This window comes from Callospermophilus lateralis, chromosome 6, assembly GCF_048772815.1.
Source record: "Callospermophilus lateralis isolate mCalLat2 chromosome 6, mCalLat2.hap1, whole genome shotgun sequence".
NCBI classification, from domain to species: Eukaryota; Metazoa; Chordata; class Mammalia; order Rodentia; family Sciuridae; genus Callospermophilus; species Callospermophilus lateralis.
In genome coordinates, this window is record NC_135310.1 from 146,951,317 (window position 1) to 146,971,974 (window position 20,658).

At 39.7% G+C, this 20,658-nt stretch overlaps 1 protein-coding gene across 1 annotated transcript in view; it reads right to left on the bottom strand.

Moving 5' to 3' along the window:
* Window positions 1-20,658, bottom strand: part of LOC143402207 (uncharacterized) — a 290,523-nt gene that overhangs the window by 219,266 nt on the left and 50,599 nt on the right. Inside the window, exon 7 of the mRNA XM_076859608.1 lies at window positions 383-475. Within this exon, the coding sequence (XP_076715723.1) occupies window positions 383-475 (93 nt within the window). The remainder of the gene's footprint in view (window positions 1-382; window positions 476-20,658) is intronic.

The window sequence follows — 20,658 nt, forward strand, 5'->3', positions numbered from 1 at the left end:
ATACCTGGGATGCCAGATGACCCTCCCAGTAGTTTATGGTGGTTGATAACAAGTTGGGAAACCATGTAGTTCAGCACCAACACCCCTCTTGGTTTAAACCAATCAGTTAAAAAAATGAATCCCCCCTTGTACTAACCAATCACCCCTAGACAACTTGTTCCCGCCAGTGAATGTGCTGATCATGTTTTAGAGCTGTTTTATGATTTTCCCACTGTGTGTGATGATTTGCTAAGAGATGCTATGATGTATGTGGGGGTCCCTGTCTTCTCCAAAGAGTGTATAAAACTGCTGCAAACCCCGGACTCGGGCCTCTCAGCGTCACCAGTTGCTGTGTGCGTGGAGGATGGAGCTAGCTCGCAATAAACACCTCTTTGCTGCTTACATGGATCTTGTCGCTGGTGTTCTTTGGGGGGTCCTGAATTCGAGCATAACACGTGTTGCCAAAAGCTTGGTCCTTGTCCCCTATGCCAATCCACTAATGAGGACACAGCTTTTCTCAAAAGAAAAAATATTTATTGCTTTGCTAGCAAAGGAGAAACACAGGGGACTCCTGCCCCAGAGGCTGTGTTCTGCCCGTCAAGAGGAGCAGGGGGGCTTTTGCAGAGGGATTCAAAGGCTACTTTCCACATGCTCTGGGTTGGAGCTGTAATTCACTTGTTAATTTGGGAGACAGTCATTTCTGAGATCTTTTGGTGCTATCCCCAAAGTCTGGATGACTTCCTCTTATGGTGGGTGTGTGCTCAAGGACAGATAACTCTACTTGGGATGGGGAAGAAAGGGAATCTTGTTTCCCCTGAGATTAGGGAGGTGCTGGGAGAGAGGAAGAGAAAAAAAAAACACGTCCATTTTAAAATTAAGTTTCAGTGGCAGAGCATTAAGGGCCACATTCAAAGCATAAAGAGGATCGCTGTTAAGTAGGCAAATATTAACATATTCAGTGACGGTAAATGAGAGAGAGAAGAGGGAACTCAAGATAAGAGCTGAACTCTTTAATGCTTAATTTCCCAATGCACACATGCACACCATCACTTCGGCTTTTGGTCTCACAGATCACAGAGGGAACTAGACAAAGGTGTGTGTCAGATCAGGCGGGGCAGGCTTTATTGAGATATCACTCCCGGGCAGAGCTCGATCAGACGCACAGGGGACAGGGGAAGGGTCTGAGGAGAAACCACGTGGAAGCTCGACCGGACTGGACTTTTATGGGGCTTACAGCAGGAAGGGAAGGGCTTGGGACAGGAAAAGGTGTCTCTAGGGTCCCTAGCCCCCTTGGAGTTGGTCAGGGGAGTTGGCTGAACTCCAGGATTGGCCAGGGGGTCCTGCTGATTGACAGGCGTTAATCAGGAGATCTGGCTGATTGACAGGCGTTTCCGCCAGCCTCTGATTGATGTTCAAAGCAGCGCGGACCACTTTGTTCTAAGTTGCCACTAAGTCGCCACCAAGTTGCTGCCACCGACCTAAGGGTGTGAATAATCAGAGGCTAGGATCATAGGTCCAAAGAGCTATGTTGGATGTTCTTGAGGAAGTCTCAAAATCTGGGACTAACTCCCAGGGCTCTCAGCCCTGCCCCCTGGACTCCTGGTTCCATTCTCTGAACCCATCACCTTTTTTCATAACAGTAGCTCACCTTTGCAGCTAAGTGTAACAGTGTCCCACTTTATGTTTTGAATTTAGCCCTTGCTGCTCTGCCACTGGGACTGATTTTTAAAATGGATATGTTTCTGCTCCTCCCTAATCTCTCCCCCTCCCTCATCTCAGGGGAAAGAGTATTACCTTTCTTCCCCAATCAAAGAAGATTTGTCTGTCCTCAAGTACACACCCACCATAGGAATGAGGTAATCCAGAATTGACTATCTTCCAAATTAACAAGTGAATGACAACTCCACATAGAATGTAGCTTTTGAATCACCTCTTTAAAAGCCCCCTGTTCCTGCTGATGGGGGCAGAATCATGGCCTCTGGGACAGGAGTCCCCTGTGTTTCTCCTTTGCTAACAAAGCAATAAACCTTCTTTTTCCTTTTTCTCAAAACCGTGTCCTTGTTATTGGATTGACATTGGGGACAGGACCAAGGATCCGGCAACCTAAGTACATTCCGCAGCCTGCTTCCTGCCATTAGAATTTAGGGACCCAAAGACTTCTCTTCATTTTGCTCTATTCCTTTTGTAACCAAAAGCTCCGTCATCGACCTCAACGCCAATCCGATAATAAAGACAAGGTCATGAGGAAAAGGAAAAAGAAGGTTTACTGCTTTTCTAGCAAAGGAGAAACAGGGGACTCCTGACCCAATGTGATTCTGCTCATCCTGGGGAACAGGGGCGTTTTAAAAGAGGTGACAAAGAAAATGAGATTAAGGAGAAGTTTAGGGAAAAGAAGATCAGGGAAGAGTAGTTTAGGGAGAAGGTTTAGGAGTTAAAAAAAAAAAAAACATGTTGTCAAAGCATCAAGTGAACTCCTACTATAATTTCAGTCAAATCAGTTGATTTTTCTGTTTATATAATTACTTTTAAATCCTTGTGACTCTTCTGTGAATCTTATTGGAGTTCACTTCATTACATGAAAGTCAAAACCACAAATCTCTTCCAAATAAGACCTGCTCTACCAGGGCTTCCACTGACAGGATGAGGGGCTATGCCCTTGAGCTTCATAGAAATTCACTGTTTGATTGACAGGGACCGAGAGGCACACCCTTAATCTGTTCAGCGTGCCTTTTGTCTAGGTGAATAGTGTTTTGAGCCACTGCCTTTGATATTTCTGACATCTTAACAAAAGATTTGACTATGACACTCCTGGCTTCATCTTTGAATCACATTTTCCTGGCATCGGATCTTTGTTCAGAAGCCATTTCTTCGTTTCTTCTGTTGTTTACCATCCGGGAGGCTGAGAATTTTCAGAACCATCAAGCCATGACTCATTTGGCTTCACAGTCCTTCCTTCCTTGAGTGTATTTCTCTCCCCTCACATTTTACCAAAATCAGTAAGAATACAACAGGAAGCACCTATAATCCTCAGGCCGGGAATCGCCTCAGCTAGATTATCCAGTGCATTAGGTCCCTTGTCTCTGTAACTACAGGCAACACATAAACTCTCTCATGCTCATGAGAAAGACTCCTTCCTCCATTTTCCAACGGGATCTTTCTTTCTTATGCCCTCAGCCCACTTCTCAAGGACTGTCAGCATTCTAGAAGCATCTTCTTGAAGGCACTCTACGCCTTCCGTAACATTCTTCTCGAAAATTCTCTGTGTGTTTTCAGTGTCACTCACGACTTGGGTTTAGGTGGGGGCAATACTCCACTTCCAAGTACCAAATTCTGTAACTGGGCCCTACTTATCCACATACACATTCCGAGACTTTCCAGTGGATGATGGAATTCTCAGATTTTTTCTTTTTCTTATACAAAAATAGAGTTTAATTTATAAATTAGGCATAGAAAGAGATCAATAATAACTAATAATAAGATAAACAATTATATCAGTATACTGTGATAAAAGTTATTTAAATGTGCTCTTTCTCTTCTAGAATTTTCCATGTAGTGTTTTGGGATCACAAATTGATCTCAGATAACTGCCACCACAGAAGCTGAAATTGTGTATGAGGCGAGATGACTGTTGTTATTGTTTTATATCCAATTATCCCACCACTTGGAAATGCAATAACAAACATTTACTCTCACACAATTTCTGAGAATCAGAAATCCAGGAGCAAATCTGAGTTTTCTTTGCTCAAGGTCTCTCTTGAGTCTGCAACCATTTTACCCGAGGAGGTAACACCTGGTGGAGACCAGAGCTGCTGGTCACCAGAGCTGTTGGTCCAGCTCTTACAGGGCATGACTGGTCCTTCACATCCTCATCAGAAATCGCCTTCGAGAGGTTAGGCTCACTGGGTGAATTTCTTTATTCTCCCACTCACGTTGCCCCCTATACTTTCTGTTACATACCCATCTCCTTGTGAAAACAAGGCTGAGATCAATAGAAGTCTATGGTCCTTCAGAAATAAATAGAAAAGGCTAGACAGGAAAACCTTATTAAATCCTATGAAATTTCTCTTTGTACCATCCACCTTATAAAACTTACCAAACAGGACAATCATGGTTTACAAAGAAAATGTAAGCCTAAAGTCTAAAGCCAGCTATCTTCAAATCCTGTCAGGTATTTGAGAAGCATCTGTTGTTTATTAAACTGATAATTAGTTAGTAAACTAATAATAATTCTTCTTTTATATAAAAATTTATTTTTGAATATTTTGCAAGCCAGAATTTCCATCACATTTTACCAGTCTGAATTAAATGATGACTTGCTATAACTGGGAATATACAAGGAATGATTTATCAAAAAAAGAAAAAAACTTTTAGTAAAATTACCGAAAAATCAAAAATTAAGATATTAAGCCAGACACGTTGACACGTCACGTGCCTGTAATCCCAACGCCGTGGGAGGTTGAAGCAGGAGGATCGTGAATGCAAAGCCAACCTCAGCAACTTAGCAAGGTACTGAGCAACTCAGTGAGACCCTATCTCTAGATAAAATATTTAAAAAGGACTGGGGATGCGGTTAAGTGCCCCTGGATTCAATTCCAGGTACCAAAAAATAATAATATTCTACTTATTCATATAATATCCAGACAAAATCAAAAGATCCCTAACTAGCTATAACTTAAAACTTGAAATACTGATTTTTTAAAAATTATCTCCTTTTATTTCTCTTCCTTAGCTCATGTTTTCCAACAGTAATAAGAGGAAATATCTTAGGGAAGGCAATATTATTCTAGAACTGTCTTTCTTTAAAAAAAGAAAGCACAAAAATTTCCAAAAGGAAATGAACCAAAAAATGTCTGTAAGCCACAGATAAAGAAGTAAAAGTCATGTTTAAGTTTTGGTCATGAAACAACAACAACAACAACAAAAATCTTTGTCTTTACATTCTATACCTTCTCATCAAAACTAATAAAAGTCATATCCCAGGCTCCTAAAAGAATGGGTTTTTTTCCCTAAGTTTATTTTGATTTTACTTTTTCTCAGTTTATTTTGTGTTATTACAACCAAATGCCTGACACTGGGTACTTTATAAAGAAAACAGGTTTATTTAGCTCACAGTTTTGGAGGCTGGAAGTCAGGGTCTGGCGATCCATTTCATGGGCCTCTGCTGCGGGTTCTGCTTGCTACATCACAACACAGCCCAGAAGAGAGGGAAAATGGAAGTAAAATGGGAAATAGCCATGAGCAGAGAAGGCCAAACTGGTGAGGTGGACTTGCTTTTGGAAACCTACCCTTGCAGTAAAAAATTCAGTGCCAGGAGAGTTACAACTCCTGCTACACAGCACTCGTCCATACATAAGAGGGACACCCCAAGGCCTTCCTCCCACTGGACTCCACCCCTTCAAGGTCCCACCACCTCCCACCATGTCCCCCATAGGGGGGACCAAGGGGCCATCCTGTGAAGTTTTGGAGTAACACATTCAAACTATATTATACCCACAGCCGTTTCCTTAATTGAGAGGAATATGCAAAAAAAAAAAAAAAAAAAAAGACGACTATAAAGAAACTATATAATATGATTCAAAAAATATAAAAAATTAAATTAAAAAAAAAATCTGGGCTGGTACAGAGTAAGGAGGTGCAATGTGTACACCACGTCACAAATTCATGAAATGCATGAAAACTTTCGTTACTGACAAATCCCTGAAATCATTTAATCTTTCAGCAACTTTTAAAAATAACTGCTCTTATATTAAAACAAAATGTTCAGAAAACACTTATTGGGTGTTTTAAAGGCAAGTTCTAGGGCTTCCATTAATGGGTGTGGAACTTCTAATGAGACTGCACAGATAAGAGCAGAAGAGGCTGAATGCCTGGTGTAGTTTATGTGTTCTTGCTCAGTAGTTAGTACTTGACAACCGTGTGAATTCTAATTCTGCAAGTACTCCATGAGCATAGAGAAGATAAACTCACTTAGTATTTTTCATACAGAAGTGCACTTTATGTAAATTGGAAACATTATATAACACTGAGTGATACAGAAACAAGTATGAAAGTGGATAGAGATACTTCATAAAAATTAGTCATTTGTGTATTGTACACTTTTAAAATTAAATTTTAGATGTTTCATAAATTTAGAAAAATTGTATATTGAAAGGGTAAAGTTTTTAAACTACAAAGCCTAAGTTAAAATGTAAAGGATAAGATTAAGATTTGTTTCAAGTTCTGTGAAGTTTTTAAAGTTCTGTTAAGTTGCAATTTCCTGAAGTGAAATTAAGTTCTGTTTTCCTGGAACCTGCAATTCATGTAGAATCTAAAAACAACCCCCTCCCAGAAATCGTGCAGTCCAGCATGGACACACTTCAGGGCCCAGACCAATCAGCTTGAATGTGTACCCCGCTGTAGGAATGACCAATCACCCCCGCCGGACCTGTTCCCGCCAATGAATGTGCTAATCATGTCTCAGAGTTGTTGTTCAATTTTCCCGCACCTCATGATGATTTGTTCTGATGTATGAAAAGCCCCCGCCCTCCTCAAAAAGTGTACTTAAGCACTGCTTAACCTCAGCTCTGGGCTCTGGGCTGCTCTTCCTACTTGAGTGAGCACGGAGCCCCAGCGCACTGGGTTGGATCCTCAATAAACCCCTTTTGCTATTGCATGAGTTGGTCACTTGGTGGTGTCTTCCTCCGACGTTCGCCGGACCCTTAATATATATATGGTGTCATGTGATATTTAGGTACATATATACATTTTGTAACCAGGTTAAACATATCTGTCACCTCAAACATTTATTACTTTTTAGTGGGAAAACATTCAAAATCTCTTTATCTACTTTTTAAAAAAACATACCACCATTTTAGCTATTTAAAATTAACTTACTATGCAATACCACCTCAGAGCCTTGATCCTAATTTTAACTTAGCACTTATTGACCAACATCTCTTCCTCTCTCCTTCTCTCCCCAGTCTCTTATCACCACCATTCTCAGCTTCTGTGGGATCCATCTTTGTGGATTCCACACAGAATGAGAACATAGGATACTTATCTTTCTCTGCCTTGTTGATTGCAATTAACACAGTGACTTCCAGTCCAACTGATGTTATAAATGACAGAATTTGATCCCTTTTTGTGGTTGAATAGTATTACATTTTGAATGCACACCCAGTTTTCCTTATCCATTCATCAGGTGGTGGACACATTAGTTTGCTTCCATTTCTTGAATTTAGTAAACATTGTTGCAATAAATGTGATCACATAGATGTAAAAAATATCAATCAATCAATCAATTAAATAACTGCCTTATTGAAATATACCTTAGAGCTAAGAGGAAAAAATAACATGCCTGATGTTAAATGTAAAGTCATGCTCTATACCTATCAACCAGAAAAAAAAAAAAGTGGCTACCTAATGCCCTTCAAACTGTTTTTACACATGAACTGTTTCTTGAGTAGACAGTCTGTTAAAAAGAAAACAAAATAAAATATTCAAAAATGAGTAACTGCTTCCAGAAGCAAGTAATGGGACAAATTTGTCTACAGAAAATCTATGACACAGCTGACCCCGACAGTGTGTCAGGCCAAGCTATGGGACAGAAGAGCAGGTGCAGCTCTGATTGGGACCTTCTTGGACAAGCATACAGTCAAGGTCACTTTGAGAGCAATTGGTGAAATCTGAGTATAGGCTGGGTATTAGATACAATAACTATGAATTTGATTAGCTACATTGATGTTATTTTGTCTGTGTTGTTAATTTTTAATGCATAACAAAGTAGACATTTTTTAACTGACTCTGCACGCCTCTCAGAAAAGTTTCCATAACCATTAGGAGCCCCTTCCTCTGAGACCTATCCATTGAGATTTCCAGAAATTTCTTATTAAGTAGCGGCGGAGACCTTTGTCACTGGCCACTGCTAACACTAGTCAGGGGATCAGGAACCATGAGAGAGAGTTTAAATGTTTTATTTCTGACTTAACCTTTTAAAATATTTTTTAAATGAGTTTGAGATTGTTGTAGCAGAATGCTGGTTAAGGAGCCCCAAACATTACTTCATGATTTTCACTCTGAAGTTCAATGTCCTTGCTAATAGCATGATTCCTTTCTGCTTATTAGTCTCAGGTAACCCTATTACATTTTCTCTGCTGAGTTCATCAGAGAGAGAGAAAAAAAAATGTATCTGAAGAACCTAAGAGTAATTTAGAACATTTTTTAAATATGAATTTCAAGAAGAAAGAGGTGTCTCCTACACATGCTTTCCAATTGTACTTTTTTATAGCTTCTATCTTGTTGCAAAAAAAGATGGAAAATTGAGTAGATGTAAAATAATTGTCACTGTAGTCAATATGATAATTTGAAAGCTCATACCTGTAGCACTTCAGTAGATCTTTGAAGCTTTACAGAACAGTACAATGGAATGACATTATAGCTATTATATATATATATATTCTTTTTTACTTAAGCAAGGCACAGTGGTGCACACCTATAATTCCAGCAACTCAGGAGGCTGAGGCAGAAGGATCTTGAGTTCAAGGCCAGCCTCAGCAATTTATTGAGACCATAAGCAACTTAGTGAGACATTGTCTCAAAGTAGAATATAAAAAGGGTTGGGGATGTGGCTAAGAGGTAAAGCACCCCTGGGTTCAACCTCTGGTACAAAAAAGATTTTTTTCTTTACCTAAATTACAAAAACATTTAGCGCTTCAGCTTCATTTCGGAATATGTCTATAATCTTATATATTTCCTGTGAGACATGATTTTTTAAAAAACTTGAAAATTCTAAAGTATTAATTATTCACTACCTTCTATAAGTTTTCTTCTTTACATTCACAAATCCCAAAATTGGTTATGTAAATTTCAGCTTTTACTTATTGCCCTGGGAGTACTGGAACCAGGAGGTAGCACCAATATGAAAAAACATTTTAGATACTAAAAAACCCTTTAGAGACATTTTTTCCACTAAGAAAAAAAAATTAAATTTTTGGAAATGAAGTCAGTCATTTGGAAATTTGGAAAGTTGTCTGGAGGAGCTTTCTTAATATTTACTAATTTTTCTCCTCTAGGAGGATTTCAAACAATATAAATTTTAATTCTGGTGCTACGTTTATACCCCCCTTTGAATTGAGGTTATTCGTTTCAAGGCTCCTTAAGACTTTATATCCTATTTCATTAGAATTCTTCAAAGAAGGAGCTTGAGACTTGCTAGGGATGAGCAGGTTGACAGCCCAACTTGGATGTCAAAATTATTGAGAATTTCATCATAGAATGAGAATTGTTGGGAGGCCTCAAGTGTGGAGGAGAACTTTTGGGTAAAAAGATATAATTATAATTATGAAGCAAGATGAACAGAGAAATGGATACAGATTCTCCAAAATCACAATTTAGTATAATTTACAAATTATTTCATAGAAACTTGTAAAATCTGAAAGAAGCCTTTTGGCATCTAAACCAAATAAATAAGAATCACTTTAAGCAATAGTGATTCTATATCTTATCTATCCATATCTATTTATATCTGTCTATATCTATCTTTGATAAGTCAATGCCTTGATTTCATATAAAATGACTGACATTTCAGGCGTTCAACGAATGTTTCTTTGACATTAAGTTAACACATATTTCTATGCCACATAGAAAAAATTTCTATTACATAGTGAATATAAAAATGCTTTTGTCCATAAGGCAGTGCAATAAGATACATTTGAAAATGGTACCATGTAGTATTAGGATCACAGACTGAAGGAAAAGAAGTTAATAGATAAAACAAGAATTTCCTTCCTAACAAGAATATTGGACTTTTATTATATGATTTAATAACTAATGTTTTTATTGTTTTTAATACCATTTACTGAATAGACCTTAATTATATGTAATAGGTGTGGCAACATTATATGATATGAATTGCATCCCCATGTAATTGATGAGAAAACTGATACCCCCAAAACTTAATTGAATTGCCTAAGGCCACATATGCCGTAGGATTTATAAACCATTTGAATTCATGACTGTTTGACTTTTCAACCCAACATCATTCTACTATATCAAGACAATTTCTTGAAAAATAATAATAATAAAAAAAGACAGCTTAGAGACTCAGGATAGAGCTCTGTGGTAGAATGCTTGCTTAGAGTCCAATCCCCCATCACCACAAACAAAATTAAATTACCTGGCCAGTGAACGCCTGTGAGAAGTACTGAAAGTTTTTGACCAAGGAAATAAAACAATGGAATAGACCTTACACACAATTCTGGATATTCTCAAAGTAACTTAGGCTTGCCACTTGTCACCTGGTAGATAAAGAACTCTTTTAATAAGAGATATTCTGTTAATATTTGCAGAGTTGGTATTTACATTTGTTCATAGTGGAGCAGATTTTTGCCTTTGGAAAGAATATCTATGCTCTAAGTTATGTTTTCTTTAATCATCTGGGGGATGGAGAAACTGAATAGATCTGATATTTATACATCTCTGTTTTAGTTAAGATCTTTAATAAAAAGAAATTGTCTTAAGGTTATTTCAAGGGGATTCCAAAGGACAGAGGGATGTGTTTCAACCCAGACCTCATAACCCCCTTGTCTTCCACACCCCACCCATGCTTCCTCATTCTTAAAATTCCTACTTCTACATTTCTAATTCCCATCCTTCATCACCCAGTCCTTCATCAATGATATATTAATGCCGAACATGATGGTAGCCCAAATTCAAAATTCAAAACTTTTATGGGAAGTTATGACCATCACACATGCTAAAAGAAACAAGAAAAGTGGCATTTTCAGAGAGAAGAAAGAAAGAAAAAAGAAAGCAACGAATAGACGCTTGCCCCTCAAGGAAATCTCCAATGACAGATTTTAATCCTTACAAAAAAATTACAAGGTAGTTATTACCGTTCCTGTAATTCTTCCTGCAATCAATGCAAATAACTGTGGGCAGGCCCGTCCCATCTCCACAGAGCCGTGTTCTCAAGAGGCTGAAACTAAACACTGCTCCCCAACTCCCAAGACTGGGCCACAGGTTCCAGACCCAGGAAGACCCATAATCTCACACTGGGTCTCAGTGAAGAATTCTAGGAGAGAACACTTGATCTGTGGTGTCAAGGTGGAAGTTACTCAGATGAAATACGAGTAGAAAAAAAATCACGTATAGATTTTAAACACCTAAAAACACTGATTTGTTCATTTATTCATTACTATGTCCATATGTGTCTGGTATTTGACAAATATATTGATTCCGAGCAACTTGGAATTTGAACTCAAGACAAACATGAAAACTGGCCCTAAGAAGATGTGATACAACTCCATGGATATAATGTGGTTTCTTTTGATGTCACAGCAAAGGGGACAATTATTAAAGGGTATATCCACTTATAAGAAAATAAACCTTCATTATATGTAGCAGTATGCCTCAGTTCTCTGGCCTTATTCTATTTCTGTTTCCTTTTTCACTCTACACTAGGTTCTACATGTCAAAACATTCTAAGCTTTCACCATTCATTACAATTTAAAAATACTTTCAAAATTTACTACATATTCTGAATTTCAAAAATAATTAACAAACTACCTTTATTTTCCACCTCTTAAATTATATGTTTCTCCAAGTCACTAAATGCAGTTTTCTTCCAATGGGCTGTTAAAAGAAAAACAGACCTGTTCAATTTAACTGAGTTTACTCGAGCAAGAAAAACATTCTAGAACCAGGTAGCATTCCAGACCAAAGATGGTTCAATACGGTAAGCTACTTTTATAACCAGTGTGACTGTAAATGGCATAAAGAGATTACCTGATTGGTGCATTTTTTGCATTTGCCTTATTTGAGCATAATTTGGCAGCTGCAATTTGGGATTGGCTGAGGGTTGGCTATTGTGATTGGCTGAGTTCAGTTGCTTAGCTACAAGAGTACATGAAGTCTGCTATATTACAACTGAAAGGATAAAAGAAATTGAAATTAAAATGTAAAGGACCAGGTTTTGTAAAGTTTCTAAGCTGCACTCAGAACCTGAAATTCCTGTGGCAGTTAAGACAATTCCCGGAACTGGCCATTAGATGTGTGTCGAACTCTTCCCTGACCACTTAACAACCCCTTCCCAGAAACCGTGCAGCTCAGCACGTATACATCTCAGGGCTTCAACCAATCAGTTTAAATGTATACCCCTCCTCAGGGCTAACCAATCACCCTCTGCCCGACCTGTTCCCGCCAATGAATGTGCTAATTATGTTTTAGAGTTGTTGTTTGATTTTTCCCGTGGTATATGATGATTTGCTAAAGGAGGCTATGATGTATGTAGAGTCCCTGCCCTCTCCAAAGAATGTATATAAACTCTGTTCAAGTTGTTCTGGGGGCTCTTTGTTCTCTGCTCTTCTGAAGTGAGCTCTGAGCCCCAGCATGCTGGACCCCCAATAAACCCTTTGCTATTGCATGAGACGGTCTCTTGGTGGTCTTGGTCTCTTGGTGGTCTTTTCCTTCGACGTTCGCCCGACCTTTTCACAACCTGCTTGCACATCAAGGTAAGTTGTAGTTCACTAGAGATGGAGGCCCCTTTGGCTCAATGCACTGTTCAAGGATGGGGGATGGGTTAGTAATCTCAACCAATGTATTAAAATTAGCAAGCAAAATGCACAGCAATGCTTACCTTTGACTTTAATTCCTGATGTGATAATCCCATTTGATCTAGAACCACAGAGTCATGGAAAATGTGGAATGTCCACATTGGTAGTTTTTCCAAGGATAAAAAATGAATTCAACTTAATTGATTATCCTTTTGAGACACTAAGTATGTATACATTTAAAACAATTATTCAGATTTTCCACTTCCTTAGTCTTCACTTATTGAGCTGCTCAAAATTCCATTTGACAGAGCTTTGAATTTATCACATGTCCTACTGTTGAGCTATAGGTAGTATGAATTTGCTCCTTCTTGGTATGGATGTGTTTTCTCATCTTTTTCTCCAGCAACCTACTGAGAGTATTTCTATTGCTCTTCTATTGTGGGTACCATGGTTAGGTAAATTAGTTTCAAATTCTGTCTTCTGACCATTTGTATGTAGCCTTAGTCAACCTCCTAAACACCACCAAGTTTGTCTCCTCAACTGCAAAGTGTGAAAGGTAATATTGATTTATCTAATAATGTGAGCAATAAATCCATTAAGATAGGTAAAGCATCTATAGATAACAGGTCAGGCCGCTTAATAAATAATTAAATATCAATGTCTAATTTAATTATACATCATTATTATCATCTGTGATGCCATGATAATATTGGTCTTGTTTTTAATATTTTTATATAAATTTCTTTAAAAAAAAAAAAGACTCCACCATTTTTCCCTTATTCGCACCTGGTAAAATAAGTACTGAGTTAAGAATGAAAAAAATGAATGAATGAAGCCTTTTCTACTGGCCACAGTGCTCACTGGGCATCTTATACACCAGCAAGCTACCTGTTCTGGCAGAGGAGAGCAGAGTTAGGAAAGGGCTTCAGTTTGAGAAACTGAAGATAAGCTACACAACAATAAGGTATTGAGAAAACAGACCTTCATGGGGACTATTTATGGATCAATATTTATAAGTCTATTTATAAGACTTTAATAAAGAGAAAGCAGAAATTGCCTCTCTCTACAGAATTCATATTCACTGGGGCAAAATTGTTCCCAAAGCTCCTTGTGAAGGTCCCACTCCTGCAGAGTAGTTGGGGTATTTTACTTCTCAGAGCTAACTCTTATCGCGGGCTTAAAATGATGCAAAAACTCTATGCAGCATTTACTTGTATTATTTCTATGGTTTTCTGTTTTCATCTGAATCTGCTACCAACCTATGGAGGTTATCATTCCCATTTTGGAGATTTGAAGTAAAAACTGAGGCAGAGAAGTAAGCTGATCCAAGGTCACAATCTAAGAAGGGGTGCAGCTGGAATCCACATTCTGTCCTCTAGTCCCCAGGGTCTGTCCTAACCTGCTTGTGATAGGATATCATATAAATAAACATCCTGACAACTCTGCCCAAGGGACAGTTGGGCAAGTTCAGAAACTAGAGGGTGCTCATGAAAAAATAGTAAAATAATAAACAGCTTACTTTCATACGGCACTGCAAAACACTTTGAGACAGTTAATCAAATTAGTCTTTCACATGATGACGTAAGAAAGGCGAGCCCTAAGCCCTCCGTGGTGCAGATACAAAATGCTGAGCTACAGAGAGGTCAGAGGGTTGGCTGAAGATCACACAACGGAACATCATGTAGCAAGATTTCCAGTCAAGCACATTATTTCATAACTTGATGAATTTTTTTTTTTAATGTTTTTGTTACATGACAGTGAGCCCATCTGTCTGGCTTATATCTTTGAAAACAAAAAGTGAAATGCCTTCCATTGTTTTACCTAAAGATAATACAATGGCTGGTTCCCAGATGCTTTTCTATTTTCCCAGCTAAATCACATCCTCCTAACACCTATGAATACAGGGCAGCTTCCAAACAGGCCTCCAGGAACCCAGCCCTCCACGCCTCTCCTCTTCACCTCACCAGGTGGTACGATGAGAGTCCATAGGTCAACAGTGCATTCAAGAAAATAGACCATGCTGGAGATGATGTCACAGCTCACCTGTACGTGTGTTTCATTAAAAAAAAAAAAAAAATCATTACTAAAACCACAAGGCCAAACGTTACACTGTAAGTTTCCTGAGCACATCAAGATAGAAATAAAAATCTAATATGTAAAAAGCACCTTTCCCCATCAATTCTGAGTCATGCTTGACTTTCCTTTCTCCTCCCAGCATGCCTGGGACTCTCTCTGACGAACACTGCCTCTGGGTGTTGATGTGACCTGCACTATCTCCACCCTTCTGACAGTCTCTTAAAATTCTAGAAGCTTCCTCCTGCTGCCTGAACTACACTAAGGATAGATTGTAATTTCCTCCTGTTTGTGCTCAACATCCTCCATAGAAACAGTCTCAAAAAGAAAAAAGGCCCAACCCTTTTCGCCAACACTTTATTACCTCTTCCACAATGGAAGTAAACATCTAGAAAAACAGTAGGTGCTGCTACCATCTTCTGCCGCAGCCCGGCTGGCTGGGCAAAATAACCGGGGGGTGACGAATAACTTGTATGCATTGATACAGCAGGAGTGGAAGCCGTTTATTGTAGGATCTGAGCGATTTTTATACATTTTACACAGCTTATCTAATTAGCATAAAATAGATACAGCAGTCAACCAATAAGGAATCTCCACACTTAATGGCTTGCTTTTGTTACTTTACAAACCACTCCCTCTGGCATTTTGCCAGGCGCCATCCAGACTTGTTTACAGACTTTAACATTTCTCTGGCAAAATAACAGGTGCCAATCTGACTTGTTTACAGACCTTAACAATCTTCTGCCCCCAACATGGCCTCCCTCTATGTTTTTTCAATCATAATGATTTCCTCCTACTTGAGGAAAAGTAGCCTTGGCATAATAAACAAGCCAACTTCACAGGCTTTGATAAGTCACAACCCAGTTTCTGATTTAGCATGTTGTAACCTCCTGATTGGAACTCACCCCCTTCTCTTTTGACTTCATCGAAATATCATTAAATGCCAGAGACGTTCACAGGTACAAGCAACTAAGCAAAAGACAGGGTTCCCCTTTCCAGAGTATCTTGAAAAACCAGCCTCTACCTCAGAGCAAAGCCTGTCCAAGGAAGGGGGCTTGACCCTTGTCCTTGGAAAGACCCACAGAGCACTCCTAGGCACATACCCACCCTGATAAGTTGTTTATCTACAAATAACAGGAGAGATCTGCTGAGCCAGGTGTCCCTGACTTGTCAGGCTAGGTGGGGACCCATAGCAACCCCCTAGCAGCCACCAATCAGCATGAGACAGGGAAATACCTGGGATGCCAGATGACCCCCCAGTAGTTTATGGTGGTTGATAACATGTTGGGAAACCATGTAGTTCAGCATGTACTCCCCTCGTGGCCTAAACCAATCAGTTCAAAGGAATCCCCCTCTTGTACTAGCCAATCACCCCTACCCAACTTGTTCCCGCCAGTGAATGTGTTAATCACGTTTTAGAGGTGTTTTATGATTTTCCTGTGGTGTGTGATGGTTTGCTAAGAGATGCTATGATGTATGTGGGGTCCCTGCCTTCTCCAAAGAATGTATAAAACTGCTGCAAACCCCGGACTCAGGGCCTCTCAGCGTCACCAGTTGCTGTGTGTGTGCGCAGAGGACTGAGCTAGCTCGCAATAAACACCTCTTTGCTGCTTACATTGATCTTGGTCTCTGATGGTCTTTTGGGGGTCCCGAATTCAAGCATAACAATCTCAACTCTAGACATTTAACTTACAAGCAATCAGATAATTAACTGCCAGAGCAGAGGTTTCAGCAAAGTGCATCGAGAAGCTGAGGGAAGGACCAACTGAGTTTTACAGGAAGGAATCAAAGGAAAGAGGGGAACCACACCAATGTCAAGGAGGCTCATTCCTGGAACTGTGGAAGCCTTGGGAACTGCTGGAGTAGGAAGGGCAAAGGGCAGAAAGGTGGGGTCCAGTGGAAAACCTGACCAAGAGCAGAGAACCAAAGGCGCAGAATGCATCTCAGTCCCTTGAACTCAGGGGCACTGAACCACTAACCCACATCCCTATCCCTTTTTATGTTTTTTTTTTCTTTTTTTAACTTACAGTCAGGGTCTCCCAAGTTGCTTAGGGCCTTGCTAAATTGCTGAGGCTGGCCTTGAACTTGCAATCCTCCTGCCTCAGCCTGCTGAGCCACGGGGATTACAGGCATGTGCCACCACCCCTGGCACAACTACAGGGTTCAAACAGGGGAGCAGCCTGAGCACAATGGCCACTTTAGAAAGACTGCGGCGGCGGCAGCAAGGATCAGTGATTCCATTTACCCGTCAAGAAGCGGGTGGCCACAGCAAGAGGGGACAGGGCAGTGATTTTAGGGATGGGCCAATGGGACTGGAAAGGGGGAACAAGATGGAGTAAGGCACAGCCAAAGAAAGAACAGGACTGAGTCAGTGATTTGATGAAGGAAAAAACAGAAATGTACGGTAACTTCCAGGTCTCTCATTTGGATATCCACGGAGAGGATGGTATGATGTTCAATGGAAAAAAGAATTCAAGAAGAGGAAGGTTGGGGGGAGGCGACAGTGTAAAGAAACGGGGTCATACCCTGAAGGTGATGTAAGTTGGGTTAGTTTACAGACCTGGAGGGCAGGGGTCTGGGCTGGGGAGGGACGTTGGAGCCTGCAGTTGAAAGCTGAAGCTGTGGGATATGAATGTGATGGGCCTCAGGATATGTGTAGAGCAGGAGATGAGTCGGAATCTGGATGAGACAGAAAAAAATATGACATTTTAAAAATAGGTGGAAAAAGAAGTGTCAGAGAAACCATGTTGCCAATGGGAAGTTTCTGGGAAATAGAACTTATCTGATGTTTGAATGCAATAGACTGAATAGCATTAGGATTGAAAAGTGACTCCTTTGGCAATCCTGAAACACAGGAGCAGCGGTGGTCGTCCTGGAAACTACGTACCCATGGGTTTGAGAAAAACTAAGAGGGAAAGAAATGAAGACACAGCCGGGTACTGCTCATTCTAGTTTGGGAATTAGGGATTAAAGATCTCTGGCCTTAGTGAGAGAAGAATGCGTGGCCAAAGAAGGGTTGTCATTGTTTCTGTTTCTTTGTTTCTAAATTGAGGCTGATTAGAAAAAAAAAAGTACAGTAAGGAGAAAAGGGAGGGAAAAAAGAAAGCTTGAAGACACAGGCAAGAGAGACTCCTGCTTCTACTTAACGCATAAGTCTCAAAAGCATGACTCTCCCACCCTAAAATCAAACAAAGTTGGATAACCTACACAGTCACGGGGTTCTGTCTTTTTTAAAGATTATTTAGGAGCTGAGGGCGCCAAGAAACATGGTCAAATAAAATTCAGGGACCTCTGATTCTTCCTAGGAAAAAAAGAGATCCCCAACTGCTTTCATTCCCAAGTAGATAAAAATACTGAGGAGTATGTAACTAAATAGTCACCTGGATTACTGAGGCCCGGCGTGGGCTGGTATGAAGACTTATAAGCCCAACGTGGTGACTCAGATAGAAGGAGGAGGACAAAGAAGAGAAGGAGGAGGGGAGAACCTGCCCCTATGCACCACTTATTCTCCCTGGGTCTTCACCAAGTCCTAGTGAGCCAGATTAGGGTGGGTAGGAAAGCTGAAGGAGACCAGCTCCCCCCATTGCAAGTTCAGAGAGACCATGAAGGAGGAAGGCAAGAAAACTGAGATAAACCTTCTGAGCACTCAGATCACAAGTTCCACTTGAGAAATATTCTCATCTTCACATCAGAAGATGGGAGGATTGTGGTGAGCCGAATCTACCTAGTGCCACAGTAAACCCAGAAGTAGCTGATTGAGTGCTTACAGACTGAGTTGGCTCTGACACTGATCATGACCAGGAAGGCACATGGCCCTTCTTGGCATAAATGATTTTATTGTTAGTTTCTACTGTACATTCCCATAGAACTCCCGAATTCAATGAAAACAGGCTAGAAAATGGGACCTATTACAAGAAGAGAAGCAGTCAGTAGAATCAGACCCAAAGACAGAAGAGAGACTAACATTATGAGATGAGGATTTTTAACATAACTATGCAAAATGGAGGACATGCTTGAAAAAATGAAGAACCATCATGAATAAATAATGGCAATTACAAAAAGAAAAAAGCTAAATGAACAGTCTAAAATTTTTTAAAAAATGAATGAAAAATAATTCTTTCTGCAGAATTATAGCAGACTGATTGGAGTTGAGGGTAAAAACAAAAATCAGTGAATCTAAAAACAAGTTATGTAAAGGTAGCTTGAAATACAAAGAGAAAAATTGGAATAAAAGAAAGTCAGCATCCAAAATCTGTGAGACATACCAAAACCAAACAATTTATAACATACAGGCAGTCCCAGAAGGATAAGAGCGAAAGAATGGAGAAAGAAGAAATATTGGAAGAGGTAATGGGCTAAGAATTCTGCATGATTAACAAAGGCCCAAAATCACCAACCTAAGAAATTCAGCAAATCTCACCAGTCACGGTAGTGCATGCCTCTAACCCCAGAGGCTCAGGAGGCTGAGGCAGGACGGTTGTGAGTTCAAAGCTAGCCTCAGCAACGTATTGAGGTCCTACATAACTTAGTGAGACTGTCTCAAAATAAAAAGGGCTGGGGATGTGGCTCAGTGGTTAAGAGCCCCTGAGTTCAATCCCTGGTCCCCCCACACCCAACCCCCCAAAAAAAGAAATTCAGTGAATCTCATGCAGTAAATAGTAAAATTAATAAAACTAATCTTAAGGAGAATTAGTGTTTCACTGACAAAAACCAAAGAATCAGAAAAAGGTCAAAAGCACCCAGGTCAAAAAAAGACCTTCCGTCGATGCCTGTTATTTGTGCTAGTTGTGTTCTATAGAATCAGTGAATACAGAACTGCGGACCCCAGGGGAAACACAGCTGGTCCCAGCTGAAATGCTGTGTCTTACAAAATTTCTTTACCAGCATTCTTATGAAACAGTTCAATTTTAGCACTGAAAACCTGCTTCTCTGAATAACCCCTTTTCTATACGACACTTTGCATGTTATCATAATTCTCCCACAGCCTCCTGACCTGCAGAACCTTACTCACATACATACAGCTTTAACTGTTTTGTTTTTGTTTTTTTTACTTTGTGTCGCCTTTTGAAACATACTAGTCCCTCATCACGAACAGCCATGGTCGGAACATTTTCCTGGACCTAGTTATTATGGCTCTAAATTTCTCCAGCTCTGGTCTCAGGGCTGCCCCCTCTGCTTGCTTTTAATCGGTTATCATCTCACGAATCCACAAATTTAGTCACTTTTTGTTCTTTCCGTAGCTTCCCTACACACTCCTTCCGTGCTTTCTGGAACAGCCCCGAGGACAGAATGTGAATTCCCTCTTTCTTCTTCTAGAAGCAGGGTGTTGTCTGCTCATTAGTATTGAACTCATTAGTATCAGAGGAAATGCCCCCCAAATGGAGACACACTGCAGACATTTTTTCAACCAAACAAAGCCTGAAAGAATTAATCTACACCCTGCCCCATACTGTAGGAAATACTAAATGGAATTCTGTAGTCTGAAAAGAAATGATACCATGTGGAAATTCAGTTCTGCTGAAAGAAAACTAAGGACACAAGCATAATACATAGCAAGCACAAAGTGACTTTAAAATGATTATCATTTATACTGTTTATAAAGATAGACGTGTCTTTCAATTCCCTTGTGATTCTATTGGTTATTTAAAATAAAAGTTATATAGTAACAATATGTTGAAAGTTTTGCCATTTAAAAAAAAATATTTCACAAGAGGAACATGAATTTTGGGAGATTTATCATCGGAAATATACTATCACAATGTTCTTAAATTATATGTGAAACAATAATGTATTTTTAAGACAGATTGTGAGAAGTTAAAAATGCACACTATAGTCTTTAGAATGTCATTAAAGAAAAAAAATATCAGAAATGAATTCTGCTTGGTTTACAACAAAACTGTGTTGATTTCCCATCACTGTGACAAATGTCTGACATAAATCAACTTATAAAGTGAAAAGGTTTATTTTAGCTCACATTTTGGGAAATGTCAGTTCATGACCAATGGGTTGCGTTGCTTTGGCCCTATGGCGAGGCAGCCTGGCATGGTGGGAGCACATGGGGAGCAGAGCCAATCAC